This window comes from Embiotoca jacksoni, unplaced genomic scaffold (assembly GCF_022577435.1).
Source record: "Embiotoca jacksoni isolate LCO1_2020_lvr unplaced genomic scaffold, fEmbJac1.0.p SCAF_18, whole genome shotgun sequence".
Classification (NCBI taxonomy): domain Eukaryota; kingdom Metazoa; phylum Chordata; class Actinopteri; family Embiotocidae; genus Embiotoca; species Embiotoca jacksoni.
The window spans coordinates 11203969-11223691 of record NW_027185318.1 but is presented as its reverse complement, the minus strand read 5'-3'; the positions used below and the strand labels follow the sequence as shown (position 1 = coordinate 11223691).

At 42.5% G+C, this 19723-nt stretch overlaps 1 protein-coding gene across 1 annotated transcript; it reads left to right on the top strand.

Annotated features, from left to right (window-relative positions):
* Positions 1–14571: 14571 nt before the first annotated feature.
* On the top strand, positions 14572–18973 carry lgals3b (lectin, galactoside binding soluble 3b). Its single transcript, XM_069152783.1, has 7 exons — positions 14572–14626; positions 15424–15445; positions 16131–16206; positions 16631–17046; positions 17141–17229; positions 18014–18182; positions 18295–18973. Exons 2-7 carry the CDS (start codon positions 15440–15442, stop codon positions 18451–18453), a joined length of 915 nt encoding a protein of 304 aa, XP_069008884.1. The 5' UTR covers positions 14572–14626; positions 15424–15439; the 3' UTR covers positions 18454–18973.
* Positions 18974–19723: the final 750 nt, after the last annotated feature.

The window sequence follows — 19723 nt, the reverse complement described above, 5'->3', positions numbered from 1 at the left end:
TTCCATCTGAGCTGCAGGTTTGGCTGCGAGACGCCGACATACTGACTCTGCAGGGACACACACGAAAACACCCGCACACATAAAATACACACATAGACACACACACACACAGCTGCAGCTAAGTGTGAAGGGCAGCAGGGATTTTCTGTATCTGAAGGCGTTGAAGGAGGCGAGCAAATGGCTGCACAGTGTGGGTTTTTGTGTGTGTGTGTTTTAGTGTGTGTTTGTGTGTGTGTATTTTTGTGTGTTTAAGGGCACTCTCAAGGATTTTCAGTGTTTCCTGTGAGTAACACTGCAGTGATTTATTTCTCTGTTCCCCCTGAGCTGACAGCCTGATCCGTCTCTCTCTGTGTGTGTGTGTGTGTGTGTGTGTGTGTGTGTGTGTGCGTGCGTGCGTGCGTGCGTGCGTGCATGTGTGTGGTGTGTTTGTGTGTCTTTCTATTTTTATGTGGACCCATTTAGGTTCAAAACCGTTGCTGTGAAGACATATCTGCATTGTGAGGACATTTGTGTATTGTGAGGACATTTGTGTATTGCGAGGACATTTCTGCATTGTGAGGACAGTGAAGCGGTCCTCACGACAAGGTTTTAGGGTTCAGGTTTGAATCAGGTTTGGCGAGCCCATTCTCATTTCCGGGGCGAAAGGAGGAGAAGAAGTTTAGTTCAGCAGAAAACTGAAAAAAAAACACGAGACCAGTCAGAAAATACTCTGCATGAAGCTTTTAACCTTTGACCCTTCCGACCTCCTGATGTTCAAACTCGCACAACTTTATTTAGAAGCAGAACAACTGCTTGAGGCGGATCGACTCCGGGTCGATGCGCTGCAGGCAGGAGGAGAAAATAACAAGGAGAACCTCACAGCAGTAGGCGGAGGCTGTTTCCAGGAAATCAATCAGCGTCTACAGCTCAGTTTACCTTCGGCGGCACGAATCACAGAGGAAGAAGAGGAAGACGGCAGGTGATGTCAGGAGGGGTTTCACATCAGTGTGGAAGGGGGAAGCTGAGATTTCCTGAAGCGTCTGTGTGTCCCTCCACCACAGCATTTTAGCCCAAATTTCCACCACAGCACGGTGGTGATAGGTCTGGATATTACTCGTTTGTTGTTTGTTGTCAGTCTATGCTGGTCTTTTCTCTCTCTGCTGTCTCGTCTTCTTCTTCTTCTTCTTATCTCTCCGAGGTAGATGGCCGCCCACCTCTGAGCCTGGTTCTGTTGGAGGGTTTTGTTGAATTGCTGTAAAGTTCTGTTGTGGTGATTTTCCTGTGTTTAGTGCCCTGAGATGACTTGTGTTGGGATATGACACCATTTAAATGAATTTGAGTTGAAATTAAGCAACGCTCTGGCTGGCCGACAGTGTTTTGGGGTTCCCCCGCAGTTCCCTGCGAAGCCCACAGTGATATTTTGAGTTGGTGGATTTCCTCACATTATTTATTATCTTCATGGAAACACTGCAGGACGAGAAATATAAACCTAAAGCTGAAATCAATAAGAAGATGAAGCTCTTCTTTAAAAGCAGGTTAAAGAGTGCACACACTCGCCCACACTGCCGCCCACACACACACACACACACACACACACACACACACACACACACACACTCACACTCACACTCCTCCATGTCTGCTGGTGTGTGTGTATACCATCATCAGCTGGCACTGGTTATAAACTAGTTCAGTGGTGTTTGACTTCAGTCTGTTTGACTTCATCAGTTCACCATGGTAACGTTTACATTAAGTTGCGCACTTTTTTCAGAAACGTCAATAACATAATGTTTCCCCAAATAAATTTTGTTGACAGTGTATTGCTAATATTCTGCTACAGGTTTGAATCTTTATTTCACGTATGTATCAGGACACTTTCCTCACCATTGTGAGCATGTTAGCATGCTGGTGTTAGCCTTTAGCTGCAGCCTTGCAGATATTTGCTGACCTCACAGGAAGTCCCACCCAAACTGCTGACTCATAACGTTGACTCGTTCCGCAGCCGCTCAGACGCAAACAATAAAAGAATCGATCAATAAGTGAAATCAGGTTCATTTGTCAGCTGCTTCGATGCCCGAGCTGCAGGGTCAAAGGTCAATGAGGGGTTAACAGCAGGACTGCAGCGTCCCACACCACTGGCAGGGTCGTTGATTAACTAAATGAATAACTGATCAGTTATTTTTTAGTAGCAAAGTGAGTCATTCAACTTCAGTATCAGGACAGTTTGTCACAAATAACGAGAAGAAACATTTTTACAGAATTCAAGAAAAATATGTATTTCTAAATAATATCATATTACAAACAAATAAATCATTATATATTTAAAAAAAAAAGTAAAGGTTCAATATTTTGTAAATTAGAATTTTATATTTGCAAAAAAAGAATACTTTAACTGTCATTATATTTTTAGAGGAGAATATCTGCACACAAACATAGCTCTGTTTGAGCCCTAATATCTAATTGATGATGGAATTATTTTCCGAAGGACCAACAGAAATCTGATCTGAAGGAGTGAATTTAGCTATACAATAATGACTGGAAAATATTACCTTTATATTTCCTGAAAGAAGTGGATACTTTTTGAATAAGAGGCAGAGGTTTTTTTTTTAATTTGTTTTTTTTACCCAGCCCCTATTGGCCCTCAGTGGTATTGCACTTTAAAGCGCATTAGTTTCACTTTTTTTTTAATACACAGGCTGTGGTTGTAAATCAGCTCCTATCTGACCTGTCATGACCGGGTTGTCTTGTATTGACAAAAGAGGAGATGATAATTGGTTGTTTGGTTTGAAAGACTGTGTTCAGAGTCAAAGGTGAAGAGAGTCACTTCAGACGGAAGCAAATGAAACCAGCAGATAATGAATCTCCATGGAAACCATTGTTTATCCTATCAGACAAACCGTCGCTCTGTGAAGGCACTGATGTGTTAACAGAGAGAAATCAAACTATCATGTCTTTTTTCTTTTGTGAAACCCGTTTGCCTGTCTGTCTGCCTGCCTGTCTGTCTGCCTGCATTCAGCTGCAGCGAAGCTTTAAATCTCATTCCTATGTCACACAAAATAGACAGACCTGGACTGCTGTTTTCTCCCGTTTCCATGGAAACCAGCCGCACAGCAGGGTTGACTGACAGTCCAGCTGAGAGGTGTGTGTGTGTGTGTGTGTGTGTGTGTGTGTGTGTGTGTGTGTGTGTGTGTGTGCGCGCGCGCCTGGGTGTGTGTGTGCCTGGGTGTGTGAGGGAGAGGGAGAAAATGAATCGACAGAAAGACGGAGAGGAAATTTGAAAATGAAAGAAGTTAATTAGCCGATTGACTGAGTGGCGGCTTCAGTCGAGAGACGTTTGACTGTCTCAGGAGAGAAGGAAATGTGTTTAGGCAACCAATAAAAAAAGGTTTTACGTGTTTCTATAGGCAGCTTTACTGGAACAGCAGCTTCCAGCAAAACAAAGCTCTTCACATGAGACATAAAGGCTGCAAGACAAATCAAAAGGAAAAATTAAACTCTAGTAAAATAAACTGTTCTGAAGTCAAACCCGATCCTGGTCCTGATCCTGATCCCAATACCGATCCTGACTCTGATCTGGATTCAATTTCCCGATTCTGACCCTGATCTCAATCCTAACACTGAACCTAATACAGATCCTGACTCTGATATGGATCCCAATCTCAATCCAGACGATGCTGATTCTGAGCCTGATCCCAGTTCCTATCTTGACCCTGACCCTGATCCTGATCCTGATCCAAATCCTGGTTCTGATCCAGATCCTGTTCCAGTTTAGACCAGAAACTCGACTCTCCTCAAGGTTTCTCCGTGCCCTCGTTTCAGAAACCAGGTCAATCTATTCTGGAAGCAGCCGGGCTGTTTAAGGAGGACAGAAAAAAAAAATCTACCTGAGGATGATTTTTACTTTGTGCAATCATCACAACCTGCAGTGGTGGGAGGAGGTCAGAGGTCAGTTGATGACCTCAGTGACCTCTAATCTGTGACCTTTGACCATCGACTGCCCGTGAAGGAAGCAGAGAGTCGACCTGACGACCCGGACTGAGTTCAGACAGACTCCAGATCAGCTAAACGGCTGTTTTCAGAACTCACCTGCAGAGAATCACCTTTTTTGACATCATTTTGGGTTTTTTAACACAATAACACCAAATATTTTCTAGTTCCAGTCACTCTGAATGTAAACATACATTTTTCGTGTGTGTTGGTTATTTTTACATCTCTTTGTTTCTCTTTCTAATCTCTTCTGTCATTTTAACCCTTGTAGTTGTCATTTGCTGTTTTTTTTTTTGGTTTTTTTTGGTTTGGGTATCTTTCTGGTCCTTTTGAGACTCTTTGCAACTGGTTCACATGTAGTTGTGATCAATTTGTGTCTTTTTGCAGTGCTTTTGCATTTATGTGCATCTGTTCTGTCTTTTCGTTGAACAATTTCATCTGTTTTTTTTACTTTATTTTGTGCTATTTTTAACGTGTTCTGTCTCTTTCTGGTAAGTTTTCACCTTGTCGTGCTTGTTTTCTGTCTCTTTGTGTCTCTTTGTGTTCACTCTGTGACTCTTTTTTTTTGTTGGATTGTCTATCTTTCCTGTTTATTGAGTCTCTTTGCGTTGGGCTTTCGTCCTTTCCTCTTCATTTCGAGTCTCTCTGTTGCTGTTGTGCATCAGACTGTTTTATTTTTTGTGCCACCTTTTTTACAGTTCTCTTTTCGTGAGCTCAATTTTTACAGGTTAAATCTCCCCCAAGAGGCTGATGGCTGCCAGAGCTCCTCTGGTACTGTTTTTTCCGTTTCTTTGACAGTGGACGGCGCACGGAGACAAAGGTCTCCCGGACAGATGTCAAACTGTGGAGGTTGCTGTTTCAGTGTTATGGTGATTTCTGAAATCTGAGCCGGGCAGAGCTGCAGCCCTGCAGCCTGTAATGACCTCGGCTAATGAACACACCTTTAACATGCTAATGAACCACACACGCTGGGACTGTCAGTGGGTTAATTACGTCATTAATCAGACAGAGGTTGAAGAAGGGACACGAGAACACACGCAACCTTTAACTGAGAAACATGAATACGTAACGGCGCTGCTTCGTTGAGCCGTTAAAGCTGAGCTGACTGATTTTATTTGGATGCCTGGAGACAGCTGTGAACCCAGGCGGTGAACATGCAGCAACCGGAGCATCATTTGCAGCTCTTTTAGCTCTGTGTTTGGTCTCCACCATCTCCTGAGGGAAATATCTGCTCTTTACTCTGAGCCTTTAACTTCTTCTCGAAAATACTTCAGTCCAGCAGTGTTGAGACTGTTGTGGATGCTGAGCAGTCGTAACCGAGACAAACGGTATGGAAAATGTCTTTTAAATAAGACACGCCCACTGATGATGTCGTGCTTCCTGAACCAGTCTTTGTTTTTTGTTTGTTTTTAGCTGGAAACACAAAAGTCTGAACCGCATCTTTTTTTTTCTGCTCCAGCAGATTAAAGAAAGATTTAGACTCAGCTGGCATCGACATGTAAATCTGTCCTCCTCCTCCTCCTCTTCCTCCTCTCATCAGGCCTTGGGGAATCCCAGAGGAGCAGGAGGAAGAGGGTCAAAGGTCAGAGGTCACAGAAGGTCAGAGCGGAGGAGATGAAGAGCAGACAGTCAGTCAGGCTCCAACACGTTAACGTCTTCATTTTGCCAAAATCTTTTGGCTCGTTGTCCTGCAGCGGGACGAATCCTGGACGATCACCTGATGGTGGCAGAGACGAGTCTCAACGACATAAAACATGTGTGGACCGGGCAGGAAGCTCACCTGCCAGGTAGAGTGGTGGGCTGCATGGTCCCAGGTGACAGGCACCATCTGTTTAACGCACAAACGCTCTGCCTCATGAATGTTAATGAGATGCTGGTTTGACGGGCGGAGTCTCAGGAGGTCTGAGATCATGATCCTATGAAGACTGAAATTATAAACCACAATCCGCAGACGGACTGACCCACAATCCACTGGGCTTTATCGGCTCGGGTGTATATCGATCTGCTCTGAAATGAATTGATCCATCAATGAACATATGTGATAACTAACCAGACACCAGCTTATAAACTGAAAGCGAGCAAGTTTAATTACGCTACATCAGTCTTTTGTCCAGGTGTAGTTTAATGTGAGGAAGGTTTTGAGTTTCAAGTCCCTCTAGGAAATCTGACGGCCTCATTAATTAACAGAAATTCAAGCAATTAATATTTGCAGGATCTTGCGATTTTGCAATACTCCCGCAATTTCTGTACAGTAAAGGTACTCAATAGAAGCTCTGATGAAGGTATTAAAGAAAGCCTTTCCGAAAAAGAAAAAAAAAAACAACCAGCAGCGCAGCACGGTGACGTGCACGAAACAGGAGGAAGCAACAACCTTTGTGAGCAAGTTTTTCGAATTACGCGTCGCGATCAACGTCGGGTCACAAAAATGTTTGTAATTCAGGTGCCGATGTTGATAAAAAAAAGACGTAACTTGGGATAATTACTCACGAAGGTTACTGCTTCCTCCTTCTCTGTGCACATCACAATGTTTTGCTGGATTTTTTATAAAAATTTTTTTATTGTTTTTAATTCACTTTGTGTTTTCAGCTCGCTTCACTTGGAACCTCGTCCCAGATACTATCAATGGAAAACAAAACAAAAAACAGTAAAAAAAAAAAAAAAAAAAAAAAAAACTAGAGCCAAGCAGGTAACCGGTGGTGGAAAGGCGGTTTAAACCGCCACAGTTACCGCTGACCCAAGGCAGTTTTCTTTATTAATCGAATTATAATTTATGTTTTGTTTTGTTTTTCTTCTTAATTAGTTGAATTAATTCCTGCAGACGTAACCTGTAGGCTAAGAATACCTGATTGGGAGTCACTGTTCAAAACATTGCAGTAAAATTGTTCTTCTTTTCACACATACAGGGTTTAGTCACCCACTAAAACTGTAATTTTCTGGTTTTGCATTTGTTCGAAGTTGTCGATAACTCATTAAAAACAACACTGCTCATCGTTAATCTAATAGTTGCTCAATGGAGCTTCAAATTATGACATTAACTGGACATTTTCGTCAGGTGAGACCCTTCATTTCTGTGACAAAATCATACATAATCTGCTTTGATGAATCCCTCGTTAGCCTCGTGAATGAAAACAGAAGAAGGAAACTGCAGGTAAAGAGTCTGATTCTTAAAGCTGTTTCATCTTCTCAGTCTGCAGGTTCAGCGGAGGAAGATGAGAATGAAGAGGTCTCCTCTCCTCCTCCTTCTCCTCCTCCTCCTGCAGGTCAACAGTAATTACAGATCTTGTTGGGATCATGAAATATTCATTTTTGTTTGGCCTTTTTTGTTCCGCGGCGGCCGAGAGAGAAAAGACTCGGAGTCATTTATCCTCAGGTGGTTTGCAGCGAGGTTGTGTGGGAGGCGTCGGAGTGGAGAGGAAAACAACAGATATCTGCTGCACAGCTTTGCTTCAGGGCTTCTTGTCAGATTGTTTATTGTGTCATTTTTCTTCACTTTTAGCTCACAGCATCTGTAAATACAATGTTTTCGTTCTTGTTTTTCTGCTTTGTGTCTGCTTGCGTTCAGGGACCCTCCCTGGCCGTCAGACCTGCTGGAGTTTTTGTATTTTTCCAGCTCCGATGAGGCGTCAGCAGAGCTGGATGGAGACGGACGAGTTGCTGAGTGCGGACGATTCGCCGACAGCAGTGAGACCGAGAAACTCTGCAGCAGATCCATCTCTGACAAACGTACTGTAACGCACATCTGTTTCTCCCACACGATACGCTGGTTGTGTCATTCTGGGACTGCAGTTCATCCTCAGGACGTTTGGTTCAACTCATTAAGGAGAAATGAAGTTGATCAGATAAAAAAAAAAAACTGAGATGCGAAACACAATATAAAAAAAAAACCTGCTGAAAACAAAGAGGAAAAGCAAATTACAGCCAACAATGAAGACAAGGAAACAGCAGAGGCAATTCAGAGGGTTTTACTCAAACCATAGCGCCCCATTACAAGCTGTTTAAAATGCAAAGGACCCTGTTACACTGCAAGACAGCAGACTGAGGTCCCTCTGGAGCTAAGCTATCGAGCTAGCTACATAACTGGCGTCGTCCTCTGTGGTTTATTGTCGGCAGAGAGCGGCTGTAAAATCTGCCCTTTGTGTTTGTGGATTAACTGTGAGTGAGACAGGTTTATAGAGGAGTCACGCTGTCTGTCGGACGACAGCAGCTCTGCATTTGTGTATTATTTTTCCTACCGTGTTGACAGAAAAGAGATTATTTCGCATGTTTTAATGTAAACTGTGGATTCTGTTTATTTGGGGGAAATTCAGAGCGTTTCTTTTTGGTCTTCGTGGTCTCTCGTTCCCCTTCAGCTCCATCGCAGTGGTGGACTATCAGCAGTGATTTACTGTCTGTCTGCAGCAGCTCCGTTACTGTACTGACACCTCGGAGATTTACAGGTTATGGAAATTAAACTGAACCCTGTTGTTGATTTTTTTTAAAAACGCACAAACAAAAGATGGGCCATTGAGCCACTGGGCAATTGGACTGTCGCAGCATTGGATCATCGGGCCATCGGACTATCAGGCCAACAGACTATTGAGTCAACCGACTATCGGGCCATCAGCCAATCAGCTATTGAGCCATCGGTTAATTCGGACCCTGCACATCAAACTTTCATAATGTCCAACAGGGACTTCTTGACTTGTGTGTTCAGACTGAATTCTGTTCATTTAGATTTTCTTCGACGCCTTTGTTCTCTCGCCCCGTTAGCTTCATTACAACCCTCTCCCTCTCTCTCTCTCTCGGACTCTCCCTGTCTTTCTGTCAGTCGCTCGCCCCGCAGTCTTTTTTTTTATTTTACGGTTTGCCCTCGTGGTCTCCGGTCCCCTCGGCTTCATCGCAATATTGAATTATCAATAAAATTTACCATCTCTCTCCAACAGCTCCATTACTATATTGACACCTGGGTGGAATTTACACACATAAACACGGTGAGGTCATCCGGTAAAATCTCCTTCATTATCCCTCTGACCCCCCCGCCCTCTCCCCACAACACACACACACACACACACACACACACACACACACACACACACACACACACACACACACACACACTTCCATACTTCAGGAACAAGGGGCCGTACCAATGTGTATATGTAACAGTATTAACATAGGAGGGGCCAACCAGATGTGATTTTATCCTCCTACAACAGCCCTGCAGAGACACCCCAACCCCCACCACGAACTCCCTCTCTAGTATAAATCTACCATTTATACATTGCATAATGATCGCACATACACACCCTGCGGCAGTGAGGTCAGAGGTCACAGTGATGTCATCAGTAACTTGCTGCATCGCATGATAACGAACATAAATATGAACATACAGAGTCTGACGCTCTGTGTGTGTGTGTGTGTGTGTGTGTGTGTGTGTGTGTGTGTGTGTGTGTGTGTGTGTGTGTGTGCATGTGTGTGTGTGTGTGTGTGTGTGTGTGTGTGTTTTTGTGTCAGTGCCTGCAGTGACATTTAAACGTGTGCAAGGCTGCAGTGTTTAATAAAGCAGGATTAACACACACACACACACACACACACACACACACACACACACACACACACACACACACAATCGTGACCACAAAGCGTTTAATTAAAGCTGTTTTCACCTGAGGGTGAAACAAGTCAATTATTATTCAGCTTTAATCCACCAAGAAGCTGCAGAACAATAAGACAGACAGAAACAGACAGACAGACGCAATTATTACTGCGAAGGGAGACAGATGGACATACAGACGGGAGGACGCAGGTGGACAACATTTACAGCATATTTCTAAACACTACACAACGGTATTTGTCGTCCGAGATGGTCCAACTTGTCCAGTTGGATGAACCTTTCCATACCTAAATCTCAACCAGGAAACACAAACGGAGCAACAAGAAACACGACTCGGCTACATCGTGGCTGCAAACATTATCGCTGCTAATGTTGGTGACTTAAAACGGGGGTTGTGTGTATCGTGTTCACAAGAAGAGTCCAAACGAATGTCGCCCTCTCGTGGTATTTAGAATATTTTTCACGAGTTGTGACAAGTTAGCTGACGTTTTCATAAATGGTTGGAGACATGACGTTGATTTTTTTTTTGTTTGATGGAAATATTCAAATTTTAGTAATTGGAGTGTTTTGATTATTCGGAGGAAGCTGCTGTTCCAACATCTTCTCCCTCTGTCATTATCCCATTTCCTGCATTACGTTACCCGCCCGCTGGTTTGCTAATCTGTTAGCTTCTTTGGCCTCTAGCCGCCGTCGATGTTGCTGTTGCCTAGCAATGGAATCAACCACTTGAACGGCAAGCATACCGCGCACATGACTTCCCATTTCGTAACAGCGAGCTCATGAGTTCCACTTGAAGGCAGCATCTCTCTGTTTTTGCTGTTTGAGGCTTTCCTACTGTAACATCTGCTAAACTCTTCACACACAGAAACACACACACACACACACACACACACACACAGGGCTCGGCTGTCGGCTGCTGGTGATTTAATAAAGCCATTTAATAGGAAACTTTGACGAGCTGTAGATTTACGGTGGGAAGATCCCGTCCGATTACCCAGAATGCACCGAGCTGAAGAGACATGAAAGGGGAGCTGAAAATATCCGTTAATGTGATAAAAACATGTGATGCCGGACAGGAATGACTCCAACTGAAATGTTGCTTTAACCTTTTGTGAGTCCGGCAGCTCAAAAACACAAACTGATCCAGTCTTACAGCTGACAGAAGAAGAGCAAGCAACGTGGCAGCTAGTTGGAGGATGAACAGGACCGTGGTGGCGCTGATCCAAACATTCTTCTGAGGCTGGACGTGACGAGGCGGCCACAGATCAATGGATCAGATCTGCGTTCAGCTGTTTGTCCTGCAACAGACAGAAAACATCCTGTGATGTCGTGTTAATCCACCACAGGGGAACAACAGTTATCATCGTCGTCGGTTATTTTCCTCCTTATTAACACTGAAAACCCAAAATATTCAGATTATTATAGACAACAGAAAAATTTGCAAGCATACATGTTTAAGCTGAAAATGACTTAAAAGATTCATCAAAGATCACTTCCTATCAGTTAATTAATGGATTAATGATCATTTCAGCTGCAGACTGCTGGTTTGTTTCTGTTGGGGGGGTCACTTCGGGCCCCGAGGCCCCTTCCGCAGGTTAATCCGGCCCTGTGTGTCGGTGTGATGAGGCGTTATCTCTCTTTGTTCTGTCGTTTATCTGCAGCTCATCTCTGGCTCACTGCAGGCCTCTGCTTCGGTGCTTCGACGTGTCCGAACAGCTCGCTGTCATCCGGCAGCATCACACGATGGAGGCTCCGAATTCACTGATCCAACGGACCACAGGTGTGTATCTGCAGGTATTCAGTGCACCAAAACACTAAGAAATACCACAGAAATGTGTATATTAGTGTCACTTGCACCAAGCAACAGAAGTATATTGTAAAAGTCTGATAAGCGCCAGGAAAAAAACTCCCAAGGACGAATATCCCTTCACTGGGTTTCATAAATTTAGTTTAAAAATGTTTGCAGCTGTTTGGTTAGACAACTCAAGTCCTCTGATATTGATTAGACGGACTGGCTACAGTAGCTGTGCAAACCAAAACCACGTTCGCAAGGGCTACCTCTGATATAGGTTTTGCTGTATTGACAAGAATATATGAAATTACAATCAGACATTTTAAAAACCCACAAAACCATCAACAGAAAAGGCGAGGGCAGCTTCATGTTAAAAGATAAATATGTGCATTTACTACTGTGTTAAATCTGGAGTACCTCAGGGCTCAATTTTAGGTCCCTTATTATTTCTAATTCACACTAATGATCAACCTGATATTTGACAGTGAATATTTAATTTGCACACGATACTTTAATATCTCTTATTATGGCAGAAACAATAATGTCATTCAGGGCTGAAACAATTTGAAAAACAGAAAAAGAAATATGCAACTATTTTTGATTATTGAATAATTGTTTGTTTCATTTTGATGCAAATCTTTTCCCAGATGTCACACGGCTCCTTCTGGAGTCGCTAAAGGTTTTATTCTACTTCTAAAGCAACTGCAGTCTTTTCTTTAACAGACAAAACAACAAGTCTGTAACCTAAATCACACCAAACACCCACCACCGACCCCCCCACCACACACACTGTAGTATTTATTTTTGTTGATCTAATTTAAGGATTTGTTGCAGTACTAAGAAAATATGAAATTAGAATAACACGTTTCAAAAACATGAAACCAACAACAGAACGGATGAGAGCAGCTTTGTATTCTTTGATATCAGTTGCATTTGTTTATGCTGCATCATAACCAAAATTTTCTCCCCCAACCCCTCCAAGTACCACTGTACAGGGTCACTGTAGTCTCTCTTTTGTTGCCCCCCCCCTCTCTCGCCCCTCCCTGCTGTCGTCTGTTTGGGGTCCCTGGTCTCCTGTTGAAGTGGTTTTGTGTCGAGGTCAGCAGCTCAGCTGGGATTATCCCAGTCTGCAGGCGGCTCAGATACTGGTCACACTGTAAACACACACACACACACACACACACACGCACACGCACACGCACATTAGTCAATCTGTCTTTGTGAGGACTCCCTTTGGCACAGTGCATTACTAGGTCCCTAACCCGAACATAAACCTGAACCCTGTCCCCTGTCCCCACATCTGAACCCTCAAGCATCCTTTTGGAGTTGGGAGGACAAGGAAAAAAAGGTCCTCACAGTGCAGACATGTCCCCACATACAAAGAAAGACATAAACACACACACACACACACACACACACACACACACACACACCACACACACACACACACACACACACACACACACACACACACACACACACAGAGCCCCGATGGATTGATTAGGGACGTTCAAACGTATTCTTGAAAAAATTTTAATAATCACCACTTAATTTTTTATTTTTTTTTAACATTCTCCCTTAATATTTAAAAACAATAAACTAACATAACAATTAAATTAAATAAAAATGAAAGTAAATTTTTTTTTTTTTTTTTTTTTTTTTTTTTCAAAAACTAGCTCCATAAAAAACTAAATTCAGTTTAAGAACTGAATATTTAATTTGATTTCAAATTACTACAATTCATTACAATTTCATTTTTTTTCTAATTGATCATATCTTTAATAAAACACTTCAACAACATAGTTATGATTAAATCATAAGAGTCTATAAGTAGGCCTGTAAATGTGTAAAGGAAACCAAAAGGGAAAACTGGGTGTTGAGGGGTTAAATCTGACCTATGAGAACAATATTACAGTGTGAGTTCCCTGACTCTTCAGCTGCTGAAACATAAAATTTAAATCAGCAGCAGTTTTTTTTCTTTTATTATGAAAAACAGAACAGGAAGTGTAATGTTCTCCGTCTGCAGCTCCACAGCGCCCCCTGCTGTCGTCAGGTGTTAAACCCTTCAGCTCTTGTGATGAAGCTCTGCTGCCTCCTGCTGCTTCATCACGGCCGTAACAACTCCTGCAGTAAAAAAAAAAAAAGAAAAAAATTAATTACGTAAAACAAACAGGGAGATTATTTGGTCAATAAAATGAAATAGGGTTCATAATAACAACAACAAAATCAAGTGTCTTGAAAAATTTTAAGGAAATACTGACATGATTAAAAATTAAGAGACACAGAAGCAAAGCAAAAGGGAAACATAAAAACACTGTCCTCTACAACCAGAGACAGGAACTACAGAAACACTGCACTCTACAGGCAGAGACAGGAACTAGAGAAACCTTCTGTTTTTGTAAAACTATTAAATAGAAGCTAAAGTATTAATGTCATTTGGTGGTAATATGAAAGTAACAATCTATGTATCAGTGCTCCGTAAGTACACTGTAATTATTAATGGTATTGATAAAAATGTGCCTAATATTTACATGCTGACACGTCATCATAATATTTGTGTGACTCGACCACACCCAGTCTGCATTCCCTCTCAGGTTTGTGTGACTCAGTGTTTGGCTCTGAACCAAAAATATTCAATTTTCTATTTACTGCGTTTGTTTGTTGGTTTTTTTTCCATCAAAGCATCTGACCGTAATGCCACGTAAATCTGTAACAAACCCATTCACACTTCAAGACAATTTTTTGGGGGGGGTATTTTACAAACCAAAACATTTTATTTTTTTAGATAAAAATGACTGTAAACAAATAAAAGTAGAAAAAAAAGTGAAAAAGAAAAGACTAAAGACAGAAATTAACATTAATCATTAAAATAAAACATAAATAAAAGATAGAAAGAACGGAGACCACACGAAACATGACACGAGACATGTGACACAACGAGCACAACAACATCTGATATCTGTGAATGTTACTGTTGGGAAACACATGACTGACTCAAAGCCTCTTTCTTTAACTCTGAGTGTTGAATGTGGGTCTCAAATCTCTGCTCGTTGGTTTCCACGGCAATGCATTATAACAGAGTCAAGTTCAGATCCCAGAGAATTAAACTCAAAAACTCATCAAAGAAAAACACACCCAGTGAAAGAGAGAGAGTGTGTGTGTGGGGGGGGGGGGGGGGGGGGGAGTGTGGGTGTGGTCTGGATATGGGATCAGGGTGAGGCTGAGGAACTTGCATACTGCCTCAGTTCCTGTGTGCAACTCTCAGGTGAACTCAGGTACGTTTCTTCACTGTTCTTCTTCTTCTGCTTCTTCTCAGATTTGACGCTCAGCGCTGCTCAGACTTTATTTGAACAGAAAACTAAAGAGCTTCTTTTCCTCTGAGTCAGACACTGACATGTAAACCAGGAAAAGAAACAGGAAGCTGATGTAAAATCTGAAACAGTTTTCTGTTGTAATTCAGTTTGTGATGCAGAAGAAACTCAGACGAGAATCTTCTTTTGGTTTTTCTATGTTGGTTTTTCAGCACAGTTTGACTATGAATTCTCTCATTTAAATTTCATTCACACTGAGAGCTCACAGAGGAACAGACTTCCTCTTTCACCAGAGACTGGAGGCTGAGCATATTTGTGTGTTTAGTGTGAGAAAGTTAACTCCACCCAGCGCGGACAGAAAGCCACAAAAAAAGACATCCAGGGAACATTGAGGGCAAAAATCACGTCAACATGTCTTCTGACTTGAACAACTGCACATGTTGTTTGTCTCGACTCTCCAACACGACACACAACAGCAACATAACTCAGACATTTTCATTTCTGTTTGGAAACTAAACCAACCTGGTTAACTTCCAGAAAACACTCTGGTTTGTGTTGAGCAGAGCAGCAGTAGTTGGTGGAATTCAGCTGATAGATGGTTTTGTTTATTTTATTCACAAATAAACATTTAATTCAAGATAGATTTATCATCTTTAATGATGATCAGTCATCAGTTTTTCCTTCTCGTGTCTTGACCCGCCCCTTCACGCCCTTTTTCTTCTTCTGCTGCTTTAAAGTGTGCCTTCCTGTCTGTGTTTCAGGTCACAGCGAAGCAGCATGGATGTAAGTGGACTTCTTCTTACACTTCATGTTTTTTTTGCTGTGTTGTTATCGTCTGATGTCAAACTGCACTTTGTAATTTAACAAAAAGAAAGAAATCCGTCTGACAGAAAGTGGGATATCCAGAATATCTGTTTGTGATTCAGGTGGTGACAATGACACAATGACACTGCCTTTGTGTGTGTGTGTGTGTGTGTGTGTGTGTGTGTGTGTGTGTAAACAGGGTGTTATTTGTTCTTTTGTAAAAACCAGCCACTTCATACATACAGCACATTCCAGAGCAGTCTGTCACTGAACACACCCTCAGTCTGCACACCCCCAAACACACACCTGAACTGCACACACACCGACACAATGAACCACGGTGTGTTTACAGGCACTCAGTATCACTGGCCGAATTAACCAACCACAGACACTGGAATTTCCCGCTGTTATTACAAACAGTGAATTCAGCTGTCCCGCTTTTATTACAGAGCTGTCAGCCGGTTCAGTTTTGTTCAGGTTTTCATTCACAGCAGCACCTGGTGGACGTCAGAGGAACTGTAGCCAATGAGGCTTCTGGAGTCTAGAGTTTGTTCACTTCTCTCTGTCTTTCTGTCTGTCTGTCCGTCCGCCCATCTGTCCGTCTGTCTGTCTGCCTGCCTGCCTTTCTGACTCTCTGTCTCTGGCTGTCTGCCTCTCTCTGCAGCTCTCTGACGCTCTGGGTGATTGGCCAGGTTCCAACAACCAGTCAGGAGGTCAGCCCACAAATCCTACCTGGCCAGGTACAACCATAAGATCCTTCTTCTAAGTTATTTTTTTTTTATTTACTGATGCTATGTATGTGTGTGTGTGGGATTTTTGATCTATTGAAAGATTTTATTGAAATTTTAAAAACCTTAAAACCTGCATTAAAATTGAAGCTGATTGTGGCTCCATATATGTTGACTCACTCAAAAACAAAACCTGAACCTGAGGGGCACAAATTCACTTCTGGATGTGAAAATGACTGTAAAGAAATCACACTTTTATGTCCATCCTGAGCATCCAGACCTCTGTCTGTGCTGTCATGATTCTATTAATTTGCCCACCAGGGGTCGCCAAAATCAGACTTTTGAAATCCTACTTTAATAAAACAGATCCAGAATGAAGCACATCGAATAAAATGGGGATCAATTAAATGTGATTTGAATGGAATAAAACCTTCAGGTCAACCTGGGTCCAACCCCGCCTGGCCCGGAGGCCAACCTGGGTCCAACCCCACCTGGCCCGGAGGCCAACCTGGGTCCAACCCTACCTGGCCCGCAGGTCAACCTGGGTCCAACCCCACCTGGCCCGCAGGTCAACCTGGGTCCAACCCCACTTGGCCCGCAGGTCAACCTGGGCCCAACCCCACTTGGCCCGCAGGTCAACCTGGGCCCAACCCCACCTGGCCCGCAGGTCAACCTGGGCCCAACCCCACCGGGCCCGCAGGTCAACCTGGGCCCAACCCCACCTGGCCTGGAAATACGTCCGGAGGAGGCACATGGTCTGGAGGAAACCCCTCCCAACCTTCCGCACCTGGAGGATGGCCCAGTCCTTCACCTGGACCTGGACCTCAACATGGACCTGGATCTGCATCCTTAGTGAGACAAACAGACACAGACAGAGAGACAGAGAGACAGAGAGACAGAGGGGCAGATGTGGTAAACAGCTGTGTGCTTGTTTTCTTGTTTACAGGCGGTTCCCTACAACCACAATCTGCCCAGTGGAGTTCATGACAAACTGCTCATCACCATCGTTGGAACCATCAAACCCAATGCTCAAAAGTCAGTATGAACACTTTAGTGACATCACACTAGATGAGTTGAGTTGCCACTGACATGTTTAGGAAATAAACGGATCAAATGAAAAACTCTTTGAATGAAAAATCAGATTAATGACTTTAAAATAACGAGATACAGTTTCGCACACAACAACAGGTCAATTTTTACACTTTATTCAGCAGCCATGAATTGTGAACAACATGTTTGTATGAGGCACGATCAGGAAGTTCAGATACTGTTCCTGTTGAACCCAACCGCCATCGCGCCACAGTTTAGTTGTTTGGATTGAATGTTTTTCCTCCATGTCAGAACGTCACAGTAGAACTCGGTGTGGAAAGCGCCTTCTTCGGTCCTGGACAGTAACGTTCTGCAACATTTGAATGCCACTCAAAACCCATCGCCCGGCTTATTGCTTTCATTGCTGTTGTCTTTCTGCGGCATTTCAAGGGTCACACACTGACAATTTTCAGAGTTTAACACAAAATTTGATGTGTGTTCTCTGCTCAAGTTTCAGGTCCATGGTGAACTCACAAATGTTCACGTACCAGTGGTAAAAAAAAAAAACAAACAAACTCAGTTGCTGATGTTGATTCAGAGATTTAACTTGGAATATTTACTCATGAAGGTTATGCCTTCTTCCAGCTCTGTGCACATTCCTGTTGCTTCGCTCAGATTTTGTACAACAGGAACAGTCTCTGAACTTATTGATCACACCTTGTTTGCTTTAAAAATAAAAAGAAGCCTGTAATGGATCTGGGACTGATCAGTGGTTTCTGTTGTTCATCAGGATCACGGTGGATATGGGCACCTCCCACGACCTGGCCTTCCACTTCAACCCTCGCTTCAACGAGGGCGGCCGGAAGGTGATCGTCAGGAACAGCCGCATTGGCGATAAGTGGGGCAAAGAGGAGCGAGAGCTGAGTACCTTCCCCTTTCACCAGGGTCAGCAGTTCGAGGTCAGAGACTCAGTTTGTAGTTAGAAAAATATGTGTAAATACAGCCCTTTAATGCAGCATGACGTGGAGTTAAAGGAGCAGTCTGTGAAAATATGTGGTTTTGCTGTTGCAGATGAAGATTATGTGCACCAACAGAGAGTTTAAGGTGGCAGTCAACAACTCTCACCTGCTGGAGTTCAAACACCGGATCACCAACCTGCAATCCATCAACAAACTTATGATCCACTATGACCTCACTCTGTCCCGGGTCCACATGGAGAAATTGCCCTGAGATGGTTCTCTGTCCGAACTCGACATCTGCTGGAGGACTACAGGAGATTTGTTGGGGATCCACCTGAGATCTACCTGGGACCCACTGGGAATCTACTGGGAATCAATCAAAGATTTAGTGAAAATCTATCATAGACCTGTTTGGATCTACTAAGGTTCCTGTGTGAATCCACCACAGGGAACCTACTGGGGCTATATTGTCAATCTTTACGGGATTTATCAATGATCTAGTGGGCATCCTCAGTGGTTTAACAGTAGATTCTCAGTTGATCCACATTAGATCCTCTCTATCGCTACCAAATCATCATCATCACGTTTAAAATAGATTTAGAGAGCATTGTTAGTGGATCGGTAGTAGATTCTCCTCGTAGATCTATAGGAGCTCTATCACTGATCCAGTGAAAATCATCAGTATACGATCGCGGATGATCACCAATAGATCTACAGGACATCTTCATGTATCAGTTTTCTTCCACATACCTGTACTCAAGTGATTCATATAAATAAAGGGTTAATCTTTACCAGAAGTTGTGTCTGTTTGTATATCTACAGTAGGACAGGGCCAAACCCTGAGATCTACCTGTGGACTACTGACCTCTGTCTGCTGCTGATAACATCAGATGTCATCATTCTTATGCCTAATAAACAACAACTTTTCACACTCCTTCAGAACATTATTTTTTTTTCAAACAATAATTAAATCATTCTAAACGGGATCATATTATATGATTAAATGTGTTACTGTTCACAGCCATGAGATGGCAACATTCAAACACCTCCTGATTCCTCTTCCTCGGGTTTATCTTTTCTCAGGGAGAAGAGGAGGTGGAAGAAACAAAATAAACTCACAAGAGTGAATTTACAATTTAATTTGTATTCTGAATTAATCTGTAAATTAAAATGTATCAAAAAAGATCATAAATCGGGGGTAACTTCAGATTTAATATATTTTTTGGGGACAAAAAAAAAGACAAAAAAGGAAGATTAATTTTAATGAGCTTGAAATAAAAGTAATAAAATAAAGAGTCTTTTCAAAAATTTAGTTTTTCATATACCCAACGTTTTCATTACATTTCTATTTTTTATATTTGAAGGCACGTGCTGTTTAACAAACATTTATTTGGCATAACAAACTTTGTTTATGGTACATGTACAATACCAACAACACAATGATGTAAAATTTGAGGAAGGATTAAACGCAAGATATTTAGGACATTTTTGAAAATACATGTTAATTCTGGCAGTTTTAACTCCTACTATAAAAGTAAATT